This window comes from Phodopus roborovskii, unplaced genomic scaffold, assembly GCF_943737965.1.
Source record: "Phodopus roborovskii unplaced genomic scaffold, PHOROB, whole genome shotgun sequence".
NCBI lineage: Eukaryota > Metazoa > Chordata > Mammalia > Rodentia > Cricetidae > Phodopus > Phodopus roborovskii.
Genome location: NW_026126448.1, coordinates 8,194,009 through 8,208,972, shown reverse-complemented (window position 1 = coordinate 8,208,972; position 14,964 = coordinate 8,194,009). Strand labels below are relative to the sequence as shown.

The following is a 14,964-nucleotide window of genomic DNA, read 5'->3' as shown; positions in this document are numbered from 1 at the left end:
CCAAGATGGGTCACGACTAAATGTGAAAAAGAATAACAAAGTACAGATAGAACCATGGATGGGTTTCTCTGTCGCCTAGGGATGAGAAAGACTTTGTCCTAAGACTCAAAGCCCAGAAGCAATAAAAAGGGTTGACGGACTCCTAACTACATTTCTGGAGGAGGAGGAGGGAAGAAAGCAAGGAAATGCCACAAGCCAGTAAACAAATGAACTGGAGGAAATGTAATTTTATCCCAGAGGGCTTATATATTTAATATGTAAAAAGCTTCATGCCTTAAGAAAAGGAGAAGTCTAATGCCTGTGGAAAGAAACACCAAGAGGTTTAAACAAAGTTCACAGAAAACCACAAATGACCTTTTCATATATGAAATAATTAATGATCTTATTCATAACAACATGCAGCCAGGTGAGGTGGTACAAACCTGTAAACCCAACACCTTGAGGCTAAATTTAAAAAGTTAAGCAGTGGTGGCATGCGCCTTTAATTCCAGCACTTGCAAGGCAGAGGCAGGTGGATCTCTGTGAGTTTGAGGCCAGTCTGGTTTTCAAAGCAAGTTCCAGGACAGCCAGAGCTGTTACACAGAGAAACCCTATCTCAATAAATAAATAAATAAATAAATAAATAAATAAATAAATAAATAAATAAAATAAATAAGGAAGAAGAAAGAAGAAAAGGCCATGGTCCCTTGGTAAAGGCCCTTGCCACACAAACCTGGCAACCTGAGTTCAATCCTCAGAAAAAGAGAAACCACACCACAAGGTGTCCCCTGGATTCCAGACCCATGCACGTGTTGCATGTGTGCACACAGAATAATAAATAAATAAATATTTTAATTGAAAGGGAGGGAGGTAGTTAGGCTAAAATGGCAGTGAGGGGCCAGGTGTGGTAGCATGAGTCTGTAATCCCAACATTCATGAGGCAGGAAGTCTGCTGTGAGTATGTGGCCAGACTGGGCTACATAGTGAGTCCTCTAATACATAGCAAAACCCTGTCTCAAAATAAGTAAGTAAATAAATAGTCAAATGAGTGAACAAATAAATAATGAATAAAATGGGGACCAGAAAGATTGCTCAGTGGTTAAGAGCGCTGGCTGCTCTCCCAGAGGACTCAAGTTCTTCCCAGCACCCACATGGCAGCTCACAACCATCTATGACAGCAGTCCCAGAGGATCCAACACCATCTTCTGTGTGGTGCATAGACATACATGCAGGCAAACACTCAGACACATAAAGTAATAAAATTGTAAAAGCCCCAAAGTAAATAATAAATAACGTGACAGTGAGATGCCGTTTCTTTGCTATCAGAGTGTCAAAACTGGTTTAACAATGTCTTCTTCCAGTGTGTCAGTCTGGGGAGTGGAACTTATGTCACAGTCTGGCACTGGGGAACAAGAGTACACAGACACAGTTTGCTTTCGACTCAGCAGACACACTCCTGGGACCCTTTTATTGGCAAACAGAAAAGATACATGGGGCAAGGTGTGCTGGCAAACACCTATAATCTCAACACCTAGGAGTCTGAAACAGGAGGGTCACAGGCTAGCCTGGACATAGTGAGATGATGCCCCCCAAAGAAAAGAAAAAAATATATGAAGCTATTGATAAAAGAAAAAAATATATATGGAGCTATTGATATGAAGCCACTGCCATTGGAATCTGTTTCATAAAACAGTGGAAACAAAGAAACTGACTGCATTATACATGGTATGTAACTATCAAGGAATATTTCCCAGCATATGTTACAGGATGGTCCCAGGATATATTGCTTATTTTAAAAAATCAATAGTCAGGGTTGGCAGTAGTTATACCCACCTTTAATTCCAGAACTCTGGAGGCAGAGGCAGGAAGATCTCTGAGAAGGCAAATAAAAAAAATCAATAGTCCAAATGAGTATAACATGTTGCCATTGGGAATGGAATGGTGTTTAAGAAGCTGAGGCTTTCAAGTTTGAAGGAGGCGGAAGGGAAAGGGAGGGAGAATGAAGAGGAAGAGGAGGAGGAAGAAGGAAGAAACAACCATGAGGGAATAGAGGTCCTGATGGGAGACAGGCACAGGTGAAAGGTGGCTTCTCTGAATATTTTGTTTTGTGAATTTAAGTTGGGAACTATATAAAGCTTTATAACATCAAAAGATAAAATTCAACCAAAATAAAGAAAGCAGCCTAAAACAAAACGAAACAAAACCGAATTCATGAATTCAACTCATAGGAATTATTTCTAGTGGCAAAAGCAAAGCTGTTTTCTGCACTTGTCATACATACACGTTTTCCCTAAGGCAAAAAGAAATGCAAGGGAAGCTTAAATTGTTTGTAGTTTTAGAGTGAGTAGGCTGGAGAGATGGCTCAATGGATAAAGGTGCTTGCAGCCTCCTGAAGACCTGAGTTCAGGACCCACATGGTGGAAAGAGAGAGTCAATTTCTAAAAGTTGTCCTCTGACACATGCACAGCAACTAAATGAATGTAATTTATTTTTTTAACTTAGCATGAACAATGATGCTGGTACTGATCTGAAAATGTCCTCTCTGTGTGTGTGTGTTTCCTATATGTATATGTTAGGATAAAGCAACTCAGTGTTGCTCTACAGAGGACCTGAGTTCAGTTCTAGCTCCCACATTGAGTGGCTTACAGTTACCTGTAACTCCAGGTCCAGGGGATCCAATACTTCTGGCTTACATAGGCACCTGCACTCACATGCACATACTCACACACAGGCACACAAACATACATGACATTAAAAATAAATAAAAATAGTTTTTAAGAAAAAAAGAAGCCAGGCTGGGCATTGGTAGCACACACTTTTAATCCCAGCACTTGGGAGGCAGAGATGGGTAGATCTCTGTGAGCTTGTGGCTAGGTCAGTCTACAGAGTGAGTTCTAGGACCACATAGTAAATTCAGTGTGTGTGTGTGTGTGTGTGTGTGTGTGTGTGTGTGTGTATTCCAGTCCAACATGGGCCATATATTGAGATCCCATCTCAAAAAAGTAAATAATAAGGGAAGCAAGTATAAAATCAAATGAAGTCAATAAACATGAATTTTATGTTGTGAGTTGTGTCTAAGTAAAATAGTTGAAATAGAAGGCAAGCACATTTCTTGTAAGCCTAAATTTGAATTGAAACTATCACTACAAATTATTTTTGTTGTTGTTGTTCAAAAAGCCGTTTCCTAGTTTGGTCCACTTAAAAAGGTCTGGGGACTGTGAGCAACCTATAGGCACAGGAGCATCTTGGCACTGCAATGGGCATCTCTCTGAATTATTTCCAGCACTCTGGAGCCAGGAAATGGACTAAGTAAATCTGGAACATCTTTTCACAGGAGAAGGCCAGATCTTTATCAGAGATTGCTAAGTGTACCCAGCAACTCCGGAAAAGGTGTACCCAACAATTCAAGATCCAAACTGAAAAGGTTCTAGTAGCCAAAGACAGCTTGTTCTAAACATCAAAGAGTAATAGTTACAATGAATTGGCATTGTCAAATATAATAAAATATATAACTTCTTAATGAGGGAAAGAATCTCATTAATCTGCTCTGAAAGGCACTAAAGGGTCATCTCCTTACCATCTGAAAATTGGTAAATGAAGGGGAAAGTCAGGCATTTTCTTCATCTTTCCTGTATGCTCAGTGCCTGGGAATGACCAAAGAGTTGAAGAATGCTTATAGATGTTAATGACAGCTTCTAATTCCATCATCAAAAGAAAGAGCAGGTCTAGGCACTCACCCCAGAGACTGCTAAAGGCACTGTGTGCAAAGCCATGCTCTTAACACCACAGGGAGCATCTGTGTGTCCCAGAGGTTCTCATCCTAGAGGACAGAACATGAATCTGATGAAGCCTTCAGCTCTAGCTGCAGTTTACAGAGGGCAGATGACAAAGAAACATGCCAACAATAGGTCCTATAAAGAAAATATATGTCTATAGACTAAGCAATGTGTTCTCCTTCGACACAAATTGAAATGGAGGGGGAGAGAAAGGAGCAAACTATGGTCTGAAGAGGTAAAGAGATCAGTGTAGTGTGTGGACTGTGCTTCCATCCCAGTCTGAACAAACCACCTGTAAACCCAGCACTCAGGAGGCAGAGGCAGGCAGATCTCTGAGTTTGAGGCCAGCCAGGACTACACAAAGAAACCCTGTCTCGAAAAAAAAGAAAGAAAGAAAAATTAAGGCTGAAGATGTAGCTTATTGGTAGAACAGGTCTCTGCTGGGCACAAAGACCTGGTTTGTACCTGCAGTGTGGCAAAGGAAAAAAGCTGAGCGGTGGTGGCACACACCTTTAATCCCAGTGTTTGGGAGGCAGAGGCAGGCAGATCTCTGTGAGTTCAAGTCCAGCCTGATCTACAAAGCAAGTACCAGGACAGCTCCAAAGCTACACAGAGAAATCCTGTCTTTAAAAAAAAGTATATACACTGCAAAGGTAGGTCGGACGGGTGCTGTTTGTAAAAGGGTGCAGCCACCCAGCAGTAGAAAACACTGGAGGGGGCTGGCTCATTCCTTGAAGGGATATAAAAAGAAGCTACAGGGTAAGCAACTACAACACAAAGACCCAATAAAGAATAGGCAGAGTTGTGAGTGTTTGAAAGCATCGTAAAGTAGGAAAAGAATAGGTTACATGCTCGGAAAGGACGGTTTTTATGAGGCTTATCTGGCTCATTTCATGAATTTTCCACAGTCTGTCCTGTGAACTTTTTTTTTTGCCTCTTTATTAATTTGGCAACTCTTACTTTACTTGGTCACATCTTCATTTGTCCCTTTTGGGGACTGAAATGGGTCACTTGGTCAACAGCTTCCAGGTTCTGTAGTTGGACCCAGTCTCTATGAATTAGGAGAAAGCAATCTACGAAATCATATGTGCAAGGGAGCATCAGATTTGATATGTGCCAAAAAGGGTAACTGTGTCTATGGTACAGGGTTGGGGTATGTGTGCTTGCCTCCTTGCCTGTACATTTCCCAACACTAGTGTGACCCATCTTCAATTTCATGTCAGGGCCTCTAATGATATTAGGCCTCTGAGTGACTGTTTAGCTTCTTCCTCCTGGGATGGTGGATTAGTGGAGTTAGTGATGATGGTGGTAAGAGATGGATGCTTTAGGTTACAGTATGTGAGGAAGGAGTGTCTAGCTTCTGGGTGGGAGGTAAGGGGTGTGGTAGATGCTTTCCTGTAGCCTCCTGCTATGCTATGCAGTGAGCTAACTGGGGTTGAGTCAGAAGCAAAGGTATGTAGTCAACTGAGGCCTAGGCCTCACTCTTGATCAGGAGCGCCCACAAAGAGATTCTCGGCACAACCAGTATGCTGGCCACCTCCAAGGCTGCAGCTGTGCAGGTCTCAAACCAGAGTGCTTGGTTCCATGTGAAATGTCCTCCAGGTGTCTCTAAAGAGCTTAACTCCTATAACATTGTCCACTGTCCCTTACATTTCTTGTGACCTGTAGAATCGTCCCCAAGCCTTCACCCTGCCCTGCCCAAGAAGAGAAATATTTTGCCACTCCCTCCTCCTAACTCAGCATCCCTTCTCCCTCCCTCCTTTCTCCTATGCCCTTCCCTTCCCCTCTGCCCCCTCCCCTCTCTTTCCCCTTTCCTTTCCATCTTTCCTATGGGCTTAAACCCTATTAGTCACTTCCCCAGCTCCATAGGAACTTAGGGTTCGCCAACAAGTATACCCCAGTTCTAGCTGGTCTGACCTTTCCTCTTGGCCCTGCACCCTAATCACAGGACTCTGCTTTTTCTTTCTCTTTTCTAGTAAAATTCTCTCTCCCATACTTTTCCCACTTTGCTGTGTCACTGTGAATTTGCCTTCCTCCTCACCCTGGGTGGTCTGACTCCCAGCATCCTCTCCAGCATTCTGCCTCCCCGTACCGGCTGGAGTTTTGGATACTTCTGTGCTCTGCTGGCACTGTCTTATCCCCATGTTCCCAGATTGGATGAACATAGTGGGCAGCAGTGAGTGGAGATGGATGCCTGGATAACACTCCAGAGAGCTTCCAGCACTCAGACATTAATCCTCGCTGAGTAGATCTTGTCCCTCCACTCCCACAGCCAAATAAAGGCTAACCAGGCCTACTTTCTCAGACTCAAGCTCTACTCAATAAAATCAGCAACTACCCAGCTAAAAGGTTGAGGAAGGGGGGAGGTGTACTGGAATGTGGAGGGTGGCTTCCCAGGCCCATCACCAGGCTGTGTACCTAAGAGCCAACCAGCACTGTAGCCTATTGCATTTTTTGATGTATTCCAGGTTTTCCAAACCAGCACCCATGTTCCTGGATGACTCCTTTCGAAAGTGGGCTAGGATCCGAGAGTTCGTGCCACCTTTTGGAATCAAAGGCCAAGGTATGTTGGGAACCCTTTAAACATTAAACACCCCATTTGCCCATGCTATTTCCTTGTACTTCAAGACAGAGCTGTGTCCCTGGAAGTTCTGAACTAGGGGCTGGTGAGATGGCTCAATGGGTGAAGGTGTTTGCTACTCAGTAAGTCCAATGTTTGGAACCCACGTGGTGGAAGGGAGAGTCGGTCATGATAAATTGTTCTCTGACTCCATGGTAACCATTTTTAAGAGGGTGTGCATACATGCACACACACAAAAAGTGTGTGGGGGGGGGAAGAGAGATTGACATTGTGGTACAGTGCATACCTTTAATCACAAAAGTAGAGGCAGCAGATCTCTGAGTTTGAGACCAGCCTGGTCTACATAGCAAGTTCCAGGCCAGCCAGGACTATATAATGAGACCTCATATCAAAACAACAGAACAGTTCCCTGCTGGAGATTGTTCTGCACCGGCCGGAGCTGGGTATACTACAGTGATGTGTGTATACACTCTGTTTGTTCTAGCTTTATTCTAGTGAAGGAGCAGGTACTCAGAGCAGGACCAGATCCAGTGTCATGAGATTGCAGAAGAGATGCTCTAGAGACATTGTCATAGCGCTGTGGCTACATGGAAAGGTTCCTGGAAAGGACAGACAGACAGACAGCAACATAACACACACCAGGTTCCTGTAACCCCTGCCCAATGTCTTTCATGCTGACTTAGCCTCCCTCTAATCATTCTTTTTCTGTCCCAAGCTAACCTTTCTCTATCCAGTTTCCCTTCCCTTCACCTTAGGGACCCCCTTCCTTCCACACAGCCCTGCTTCTTTGTCAAGTGCCTGGCTGTTTCAGGGCTTGGTGGGAAGGTCAGGGAGGCGTCAGAGCCCTACATTACCTCTGCCTAGCTGTGACCTTGCAAAGCTTTCTTAACCTGCCTGAGCTTTGGTTCCCCTGTCAGCTAAATAGAAAACATGCTGTGGTATAAGGTTAAGAAAAGAGCCATTAAAGGGGTGACAGCATTTGATCAGGAGACTTAGCCCTCTACTCTACTAGCCCAGCCCTCCCTGGAAAGAATACAAAAGCCAGCAAAAATGCTGTTGAACTGGGGCACCGACCTCAAGCCTCCAAGAGGCACATCCAGTGGCTTAGTTTAAGTCATATGTGAACCTCCTTCCTCAATGCTTGTATCCAGGCAGATGAGTCCTTCCTCCTGAATCCTCACTCGGGACTGACTGTGTAGCTCCAAAGGACAGCAAAGGCCGTTAGCATCCCCAGCCAGCAAGAAGAGAGTGGCTCCACACCGGTGCCCTTCTGTAATAGGTTCCCATCACAGAAAGCAGAGCCCCATGTGTGCCCTTGTCCTTGGTCAACTAATAATGATGAGCTCTTCCTTTGGGGTAAATTTGGAGGTGAGACAAGAAGGGAGTGAGAAATGTCCCCACTTTAAGGTGTATCTGGAGGCACTTAGTGTAGAACCTTGTTAAAGGTTTGCTCCTCGGCCCACTCCCATGGAGCTTATGGAGATCCTGCCCATGCGCAGTCCCTCATCTGTACCTGAAGGTGGGTTGTGTGTGTGTGTGTGTGTGTGTGTGTGTGTGTGTGTGTGTGTGTGTGTGTGTGTGTGTGTTTGAGACACAGTCTCACCATGTTTCCTTAGCTGGACAAGAACTTACAGAAATCCACCTGCCTCTGCCTCCAGTGTGCTGGGATAAAAAGCATGTGTGTCACCATGCCCAGTTTACCACCTTTAAAAAAAAATTACATGAGGGACTACAGTGTAGCTCAGTAGGAGAGTGCTTACATAGCATATGCAGGGTTCTAGGTTCAGTCTCCAGTACAGCAAAACCAAATAAAACAAAAAGACAAAGTTGTATTTTTTTTATTTCCAGTGCTTGCTACACGAACTAACATACCAAAAAAAAAAAAGTTAGAATAATATAATAAAGGGCTCGTGGTACAGATGAATTAGTAGTGTTTGCCTGCATAAATTTGACACCAGGACCACATAAAAAGAGGCATGGGGGCTCATGCCTATGCCTGAAGTCCTAGTACTTGAGAGGTGAAGGCAGAAGGGTCACAAGTTCAAGGTCACTTTCAGCTGCTACAAATCAGGGTTGCAGCTGGATTCATGAGATCCTGTCTCAAAATTAATAAAATAAGTAAAATAATATAATGGACACCATGCACTGTCTTCCTAATTTATAAAATAAATCATGGTGTGGCTGGAGAGATGGCTCAGTGGTTAAGAGCACTGGCTGCTCTTCCAGAGGACCCAGGTTCAATTCCCAGCACCCACATGGCAGCTCATGACTGTGTATAACTCCAGTCGTAGGGCATCCCGTGCCCAGTTCTGGCACCAGACACACAGAAGGTGTGCAGACATGCCTGAGAGCTAACCCCTCTATATAGAAAAAGGAAAGAAATGAAGCCAGAGCTATGGGAGAGCTTCTGGTTACTGTCCCACCCACTGACCCTCCCCAGCCCACTGTCCATTATTCTTGTTTTGATGTTGACGTTTAGTGTTCCTTTGCCTTGGTTTTTATTTTTGCTACTTATTTACATATCCATTAAACATAAATCATTTTTTCTTTATGGGACATGGTGATGAATGCCTTTAATCCCAGAGCTGGGGGCAGGCAGAGACAGGCTGATCTTGAGTTTTAGGCTAGCCAGGGCTTTGGACATTGTCTCAAAAAAAAAAAAAAAAAAGTATGGATCTATGTGTGTGCTTGTGTGTTGACCTTTTTAAGTTTTAGAAATTTTCATGTATCATATATATATGATGTGTGTGTGTATATATACATTCTTTAAAATGACATTTTAAATATTTATTCTAGCTTTATCTATATTGGTACATATAGCTATACCTCATTGATGTTTTGTGTGTGTGTGTTTTGTTTTTGTCATTGTTTTACTGACAGGTAGTAGTCTGTGTTCCACATGTAATTTTCCTTCAGTGGATGTTTTAACTGCCTCCAGCATTTTGCAGTTGCAAACAGTTCTGCAGTGAAGATTCTCTCGCACGTGTCTCCTTGTGTGAACATTTCTGTGCTGGGCCCTTGGAGGATAGCCTCAGGGTTCTTTCTGTCTGTGGGCACTGTTTCCTTATTTTATTACAAAGATGCTTTCTGTCGTGGTAGTGCCAAGCGGCTTGTCTATAGACCTTCATGTACATTACATCGACCCAACACCTCAGCCAAGTAGGGATTGCCATCATTTTTTCAGAGGCAAGCAAGAAAACAAGCCCAAAGAAAGACAGCCATTTGTGGCATGTTACAGGGTCTTACGTAGCAGAGCCAGAATCTGACTGAGCCAACAGCTTCTTTTCTGTTATGGTATAAAGCTCTTATTGCACCAGAGTCTAAAGGAGAGCAGTCACCCCAAGGTCAAGACAATGAGATCTGAGTAGTGGTTCAGGCTCAGAGAGCAGAGATCTCATGGTCCTGGCTGACAGTCGTGTGTGGAGTGCTGGTGGGTAGATGCCCTGGCTGCAGGGCATGGTGGGTGAGGAAGAAGAGGCAGCTTGTCAAGAGCAGGTTTGGGATGGGCTGTACAGAATCAGGGAAAGTGAGGAGGCTGTATGATCTACTCGAGTGGTCTTGGTTGTCTGATTTGTCCCCTGGACTCTGCTCCATGAGACACAGCGGTAAGACATCAGTGATCTATCTCCAACTAGAGACTCCCATTCCAAATAAGGCCCTGGCCCAAGGATGTATGCCCTAGCTATGGAAAAAACAGGTGAGTCTCCAAGGAAGGTGAAGGATCCTGGGAAGAAGGTACATGTTGCGGTTAGAGCCTAGCTAGATTTGCCTACTTCCCAACCTCCATCTCCTGGCTCAAGAGAAAAGTGAAAACAGCGGCCCAGCCCACCCTTGAGTCCACAGCTCCTTTTACCCACCCCCCCCATCCTCCCAGGAAGATTACTAGCAAATATTTTCTGGGAATGTAAGTGACCCACTAACAGTAACCTTCTTCCTCTGTCCACAGACAATCTGATCAAAGCCATCTTGTCAGTCACCAAAGAGTACCGCCTGACCCCTGCTTTGGACAGGTGAGCCCGTCCCCTTCTCCCTGGCTCTCTGCCATGAGTTGTGGGCCAGCTGCTCTTTGCTGGGTTTGGACAGGTTCTCTACCATACCTCCCCACGCACACACAGTAACACTGTGGGTAGAGTGTAAGTAGGACAGCTGTAGATGTGTGTCTGCCCAGTAAAGCACTTTGCAAGGCTTCTCAGCCCTTAGACATCACTGGTTTTGGAATAAGAACTGAAGATGGGGGCTGCTGGTAAAGGCAGCTAACAGGGAACAGAGCTTAAGTCTGGGGTGAGCAGTTCTGGAGCCCACAGACCCTGGAGGGGAAAGCCTCAGGTCAGGGTAGGAGACAAGAGTGAGCAAGACTATCAGGGGCTATGGAAGCCTAGAGGCTTGAGTTGAAATTAAGCCTGGCCTTAAGTCCTGAAGCACCAAGTTTTGTTTGCCTATCCTTGCTCTTTTGTGAGATCTTCAAGCTTCCCTCACTTTCCCTGTCCCCATCAAGTCTCATTAACCCACAGGGAGCCTCTACCCAGAACAGAGTCTTACCAGGGCCCCCTCCTTGCTTCCTGAACCGGTCCCCAGACCTCTCCTATATTTTTCTTAGAAGTGTCCCAGGGCCCAGCAGTGGAAAGTGAGTTTCCCAGAGCCCAGCTTCCTTGTGCCAAAGCCACAGTAGAGTTGAGGGCAAAGAGACAATGGGAACAAAGCTGGGGGCACCCTCAGAGGCCTCTGCTCTCTCCCCTCAGCCTCCACTGCCGCCGCTGCATCATTGTAGGCAATGGAGGGGTCCTTGCCAACAAGTCTCTGGGGTCACGAATTGACGACTATGACATTGTGGTCAGGTGAGCTCCCCTGAACAACACCTTGGGCACATGCATGTCGTGGACCAAATCCTGAGCCCTGGGCATTGAGAACTGTCTCACCATCTGGTTACCTAGCCTCAAGAATGCTGCTGGATTGGCAGGTTTTAAAATGAACCAGTAGGTGGCCTGGAGTCCTACACTGCACTTGGGGTGCTTGGGGTCCAGGGTACCTCCCCAAACACAGGCCCAAGGCCAGCTCTGACTGCACTGGCTCTTTGTAGACTGAATTCGGCACCTGTGAAGGGCTTTGAGAGGGATGTGGGCAGCAAGACCACCCTGCGCATCACCTACCCTGAGGGCGCCATGCAGCGGCCCGAGCAGTACGAACGAGACTCTCTCTTTGTCCTTGCTGGCTTCAAATGGCAGGACTTCAAGTGGCTGAAGTACATCGTCTACAAGGAAAGAGTGGTGAGCTCCCTGCTGCAAGCAGCCCTTCTCCTGCCCCCAGCCCCCCAGCCCCGCAGGCACTCCTAACTGGACCCCACAAAGAACAAATAGTAAACTCAAAATGACCCAGGCTAAAAGACAGCAAATCCAGCAAGGGTCCCTAACAAGCTCCCGGAGCTGGAATGCCTGCCCTCCGCCGCTTACCTCCAGATAGCCAAGGGCTTGTGCTTTCTCAGCTTCTGCATCTGATCCCTATGCCAGCCCCGTGGGGACTCCCAGGTTTCACAGACTCCTACCCTTGTCTGTAGCTGCCTCCCTGGCAGCGTTCCGACTGCTCTTATGGCCTTTCCTCCTTCTCAACAGAGAAAGAAAGCCTTCTAGAGATCCCAGGGTCATTCTACAGGGGCAGTCGACCTCAATCCAAGGGTGCCAGCTCCCCAGTTCATGAACCCAGACCATTTTCTACCTCAGATTTTCACTGCTAGCCTGTCGGTTGGTCTCCAGCCTGCCACTAAGTCTCTCCTCTTTGGATATGGTTAGATTCTGTGCTGACTGCTCTGAGCTGGCCAGGGTCTGGGCTCATGTGTTCAGGGAGTGATGGTAGTGTAGGGTCGGATTCCCATTAGTAGACCACCCACTGGGCTCCCTCCTAGAACTCTGTTTCCCAGTTCTGGGCCTGTGGGGACACCTGCCAACAACTCAGTCCTTGTCTGAGTCTGTCTCCCATCCCCCATGTTAGTCTCCTCCCCTCCAGCCATCATCAGCCCAGAGGAGGGCTCAGGCCATTCATCTCCCAGTGCCCAGGCCTCTTCCAGGAGACTGATGACAGATTGCCCTCTGCCTTCAGGAAGGAATTAGTTGTTCTTCCAGATTTAGAAGTTGGGGGTGAGAACAGCTTAGCCTGCCTGTGAAGGTCTCAGTGCAGTTTGATTTGACTCCACAGCTCCTTCCAACCAAGGCCAAGTGCAGATAGTGTCAAATAGGTAGCAAGCAAGAGAGAAGACAGAAGTCAGGTCCAGAAGCTCAGGTAGGTGGGGCAGCCGGGAAGGGAGCCCATCTCAGAACCAGGCTGAGCAAGGCAGCTGGCTATGTTGGGTAGAGCCCAGATCTCCAAAGGAAAGGAAAGGGAAAAAGCAGGTGATTGGTTTGGCTTCAACAAGCCTCTTGTCTAACCAACTAGGGAGGAATGGGGCTGGGGGAGGGCTCCCCTCCTTTCAGAATTCCTACAGCCCTTCTGTTTGCCTTAAGCTAGGAGACAAGCACTTCAGGGGGGGGGGGAATGGGAGTGAATTGGATCTGCCTTGGGACACCCTTCTCATTCATGTTCTCTGCTCACCAGCCCACATGCTGCTGGCCCATAGACACCTATGATGGGAGATGTCATTCTGTAAATATGTTTCTCATACTGGTTAATGAATAAAGCACTGTTGGCCAATAGGAAAGCAAGATAGGCGGGACTAGGAGACAAGGAGGATTCTAGGAGTAGCAAGGAGGAGTCAGCATGGGGAGACTGGAGAGAACAGAGGTCTGAGCCCACTCTCCGCTAAGATGAGACCACGTGGAAATACTTAGAATAATACTCGTAACACACCTATCAAAGCCTTTGTGGCTTTCTCAGGGCAGGAGAGCCAGAGGGTTTCCCGTACATGGTGCCCAGTCACTACACAGCTCCTGCTTTCTGAGGGGCAGTGTGGGGGAAAGTGGGGCAGTCTAAATCCCTTGGGGACAGCAGACCAGAGATGTGCAGCAGCCAGTTGGGTGTGGTCACCTCTGCTCCGAGAGCACCAAGGCCAGTGGAATCAAAGTTCTTCCTGTCTCCCCAAGGCAGGAGGGAGAGTCAACAGAAATGGGGGAGCTGTTCCCAGGAAGACTAAGGAGTTTGCCACTTGGTCTGGTAGCTTGGCCTTGGCAGCCATTAGGTCAAGATCCTGACACAGTGGATGAGGCAATGGGGGGTGTGCTCAGCCCTGTCCCGGGCACACATGGCCAGCCTGTATCAGGGAGAACACCTTCTGAGTGTGATGGGAAGAGGGAAGGTGACAAAAAATCTTCTAAAGTCCTGTGGGCTTTCTGTGGTACCACACTCAAGGATGGCGTTGGTCTTCTGAGTGATCTACCAGTAACACCAGTAATATCCATGCCTTTCTCTGCATCGCAAGTGTCTTAGTGTTCTGTTTGCTGGGAAGGGACACAGGCATGAGACTCGGCAGTTGCTGCCTGCTGCTATGTTGCTTATGGCAGGTACTTTTCCAATACACAGGAGGGAACTGGGAACAGGGAAGATGTGGGACTGCAAGATGTTGATGGCTCTGCCCTTCCCCGTGTATAACCACTTTGAACAGTGGCAGAGATAGCTCCAAACTGGTTACCAAAAGACCTTTTACCTCCCTGGTCCCAGGAGCCTTGATCAAACCAGCAAGGATATCTAATGGCCTCCCAACATAAGCATGTCCACGCAAGGCGCTGGTAGGGAAGTAAGGCTAAGAGGGAGGGTGGAGTTTGGGAGAGGGGTAAATCTGTGATGGGAGATACAGCTCAGTTAAAAGCTCTTCTCAGAGGCAGACTGCAGCCTCCCCTGTGCACCAAGCTGTTGGCCAGGCATTAGTGAGGTGTAAGCCCTGAGCCAGCCCCTAGGACTTCAAAGACAAATTCAGTTCTGTTCTAGACCAGAAATCATCACAGTGTAAGGGAAGCACAGTCCCCAAACTGGAATTACTGCATAGTGCAGAAAGTGTCTTCTTAAGAGCTGGGGTAGGTAGGGAAGACCAAGAGAAGGCCTCCTGGGAGACACTGCCTAATGAGAAGATGTAGGAAGAGCTAGGAAGGAACAAGTCAGATTTTCCAAACAAAAGGAACCTTCATGTGGAGACCCCAGAACCCAGGAGGTCATGCTCCATTTAGGACACTCTCAGACTATATGGAAAGTGTACATAATCATTGACATGTCAGAACATGAGGCCCAGTGCCCCACATGACACTGCTTGTTATTATCCAGGCCCTAGATGAAGACTGGAGAGGATAGGACATTTGAAGGACAAAGCACCTCATCTGGTCACTCAGGCAATCACCTTGTGCTTCTGCCAGCCTTCCCAGCTGTGCCCCCAGGACACCAGGTGGCCCAGGGCTGCAGAGCCCCTGTGGGGCCTTCCCTTTCTTACCTGTCATCTTCCCAGTGACTCAGAGAAGCTGACATCTACCAAGAAGCCCCTGTCTGGACCAGGCCAATGTGGCTATGGTTCCACCATGCAGAGGGAAAGGAAAGAATAAGGCCTCTCATCTAGCATGCAAGTAAATAAAGACTACCATCATTGAGCGTCCCTACCTCCAGTCCACACGTGTGTAATAGTTACTTTCCTATTGCTGGGCTGAAACACCATGACTGTGG

The 14,964-nt window shown here is 46.8% G+C and overlaps 1 protein-coding gene across 3 annotated transcripts in view; it reads left to right on the top strand.

The window, feature by feature from the left end:
• The window catches only part of St3gal3 (ST3 beta-galactoside alpha-2,3-sialyltransferase 3), a 208,338-nt gene that overhangs the window by 171,632 nt on the left and 21,742 nt on the right, over window positions 1-14,964 (top strand). For all 3 annotated transcript variants that reach the window (XM_051188605.1, XM_051188604.1, XM_051188603.1), the window contains 4 exons: window positions 6,224-6,318; window positions 10,283-10,346; window positions 11,076-11,171; window positions 11,414-11,600. In XM_051188605.1, the coding sequence (XP_051044562.1) occupies window positions 6,224-6,318; window positions 10,283-10,346; window positions 11,076-11,171; window positions 11,414-11,600 (442 nt within the window). The remainder of the gene's footprint in view (window positions 1-6,223; window positions 6,319-10,282; window positions 10,347-11,075; window positions 11,172-11,413; window positions 11,601-14,964) is intronic.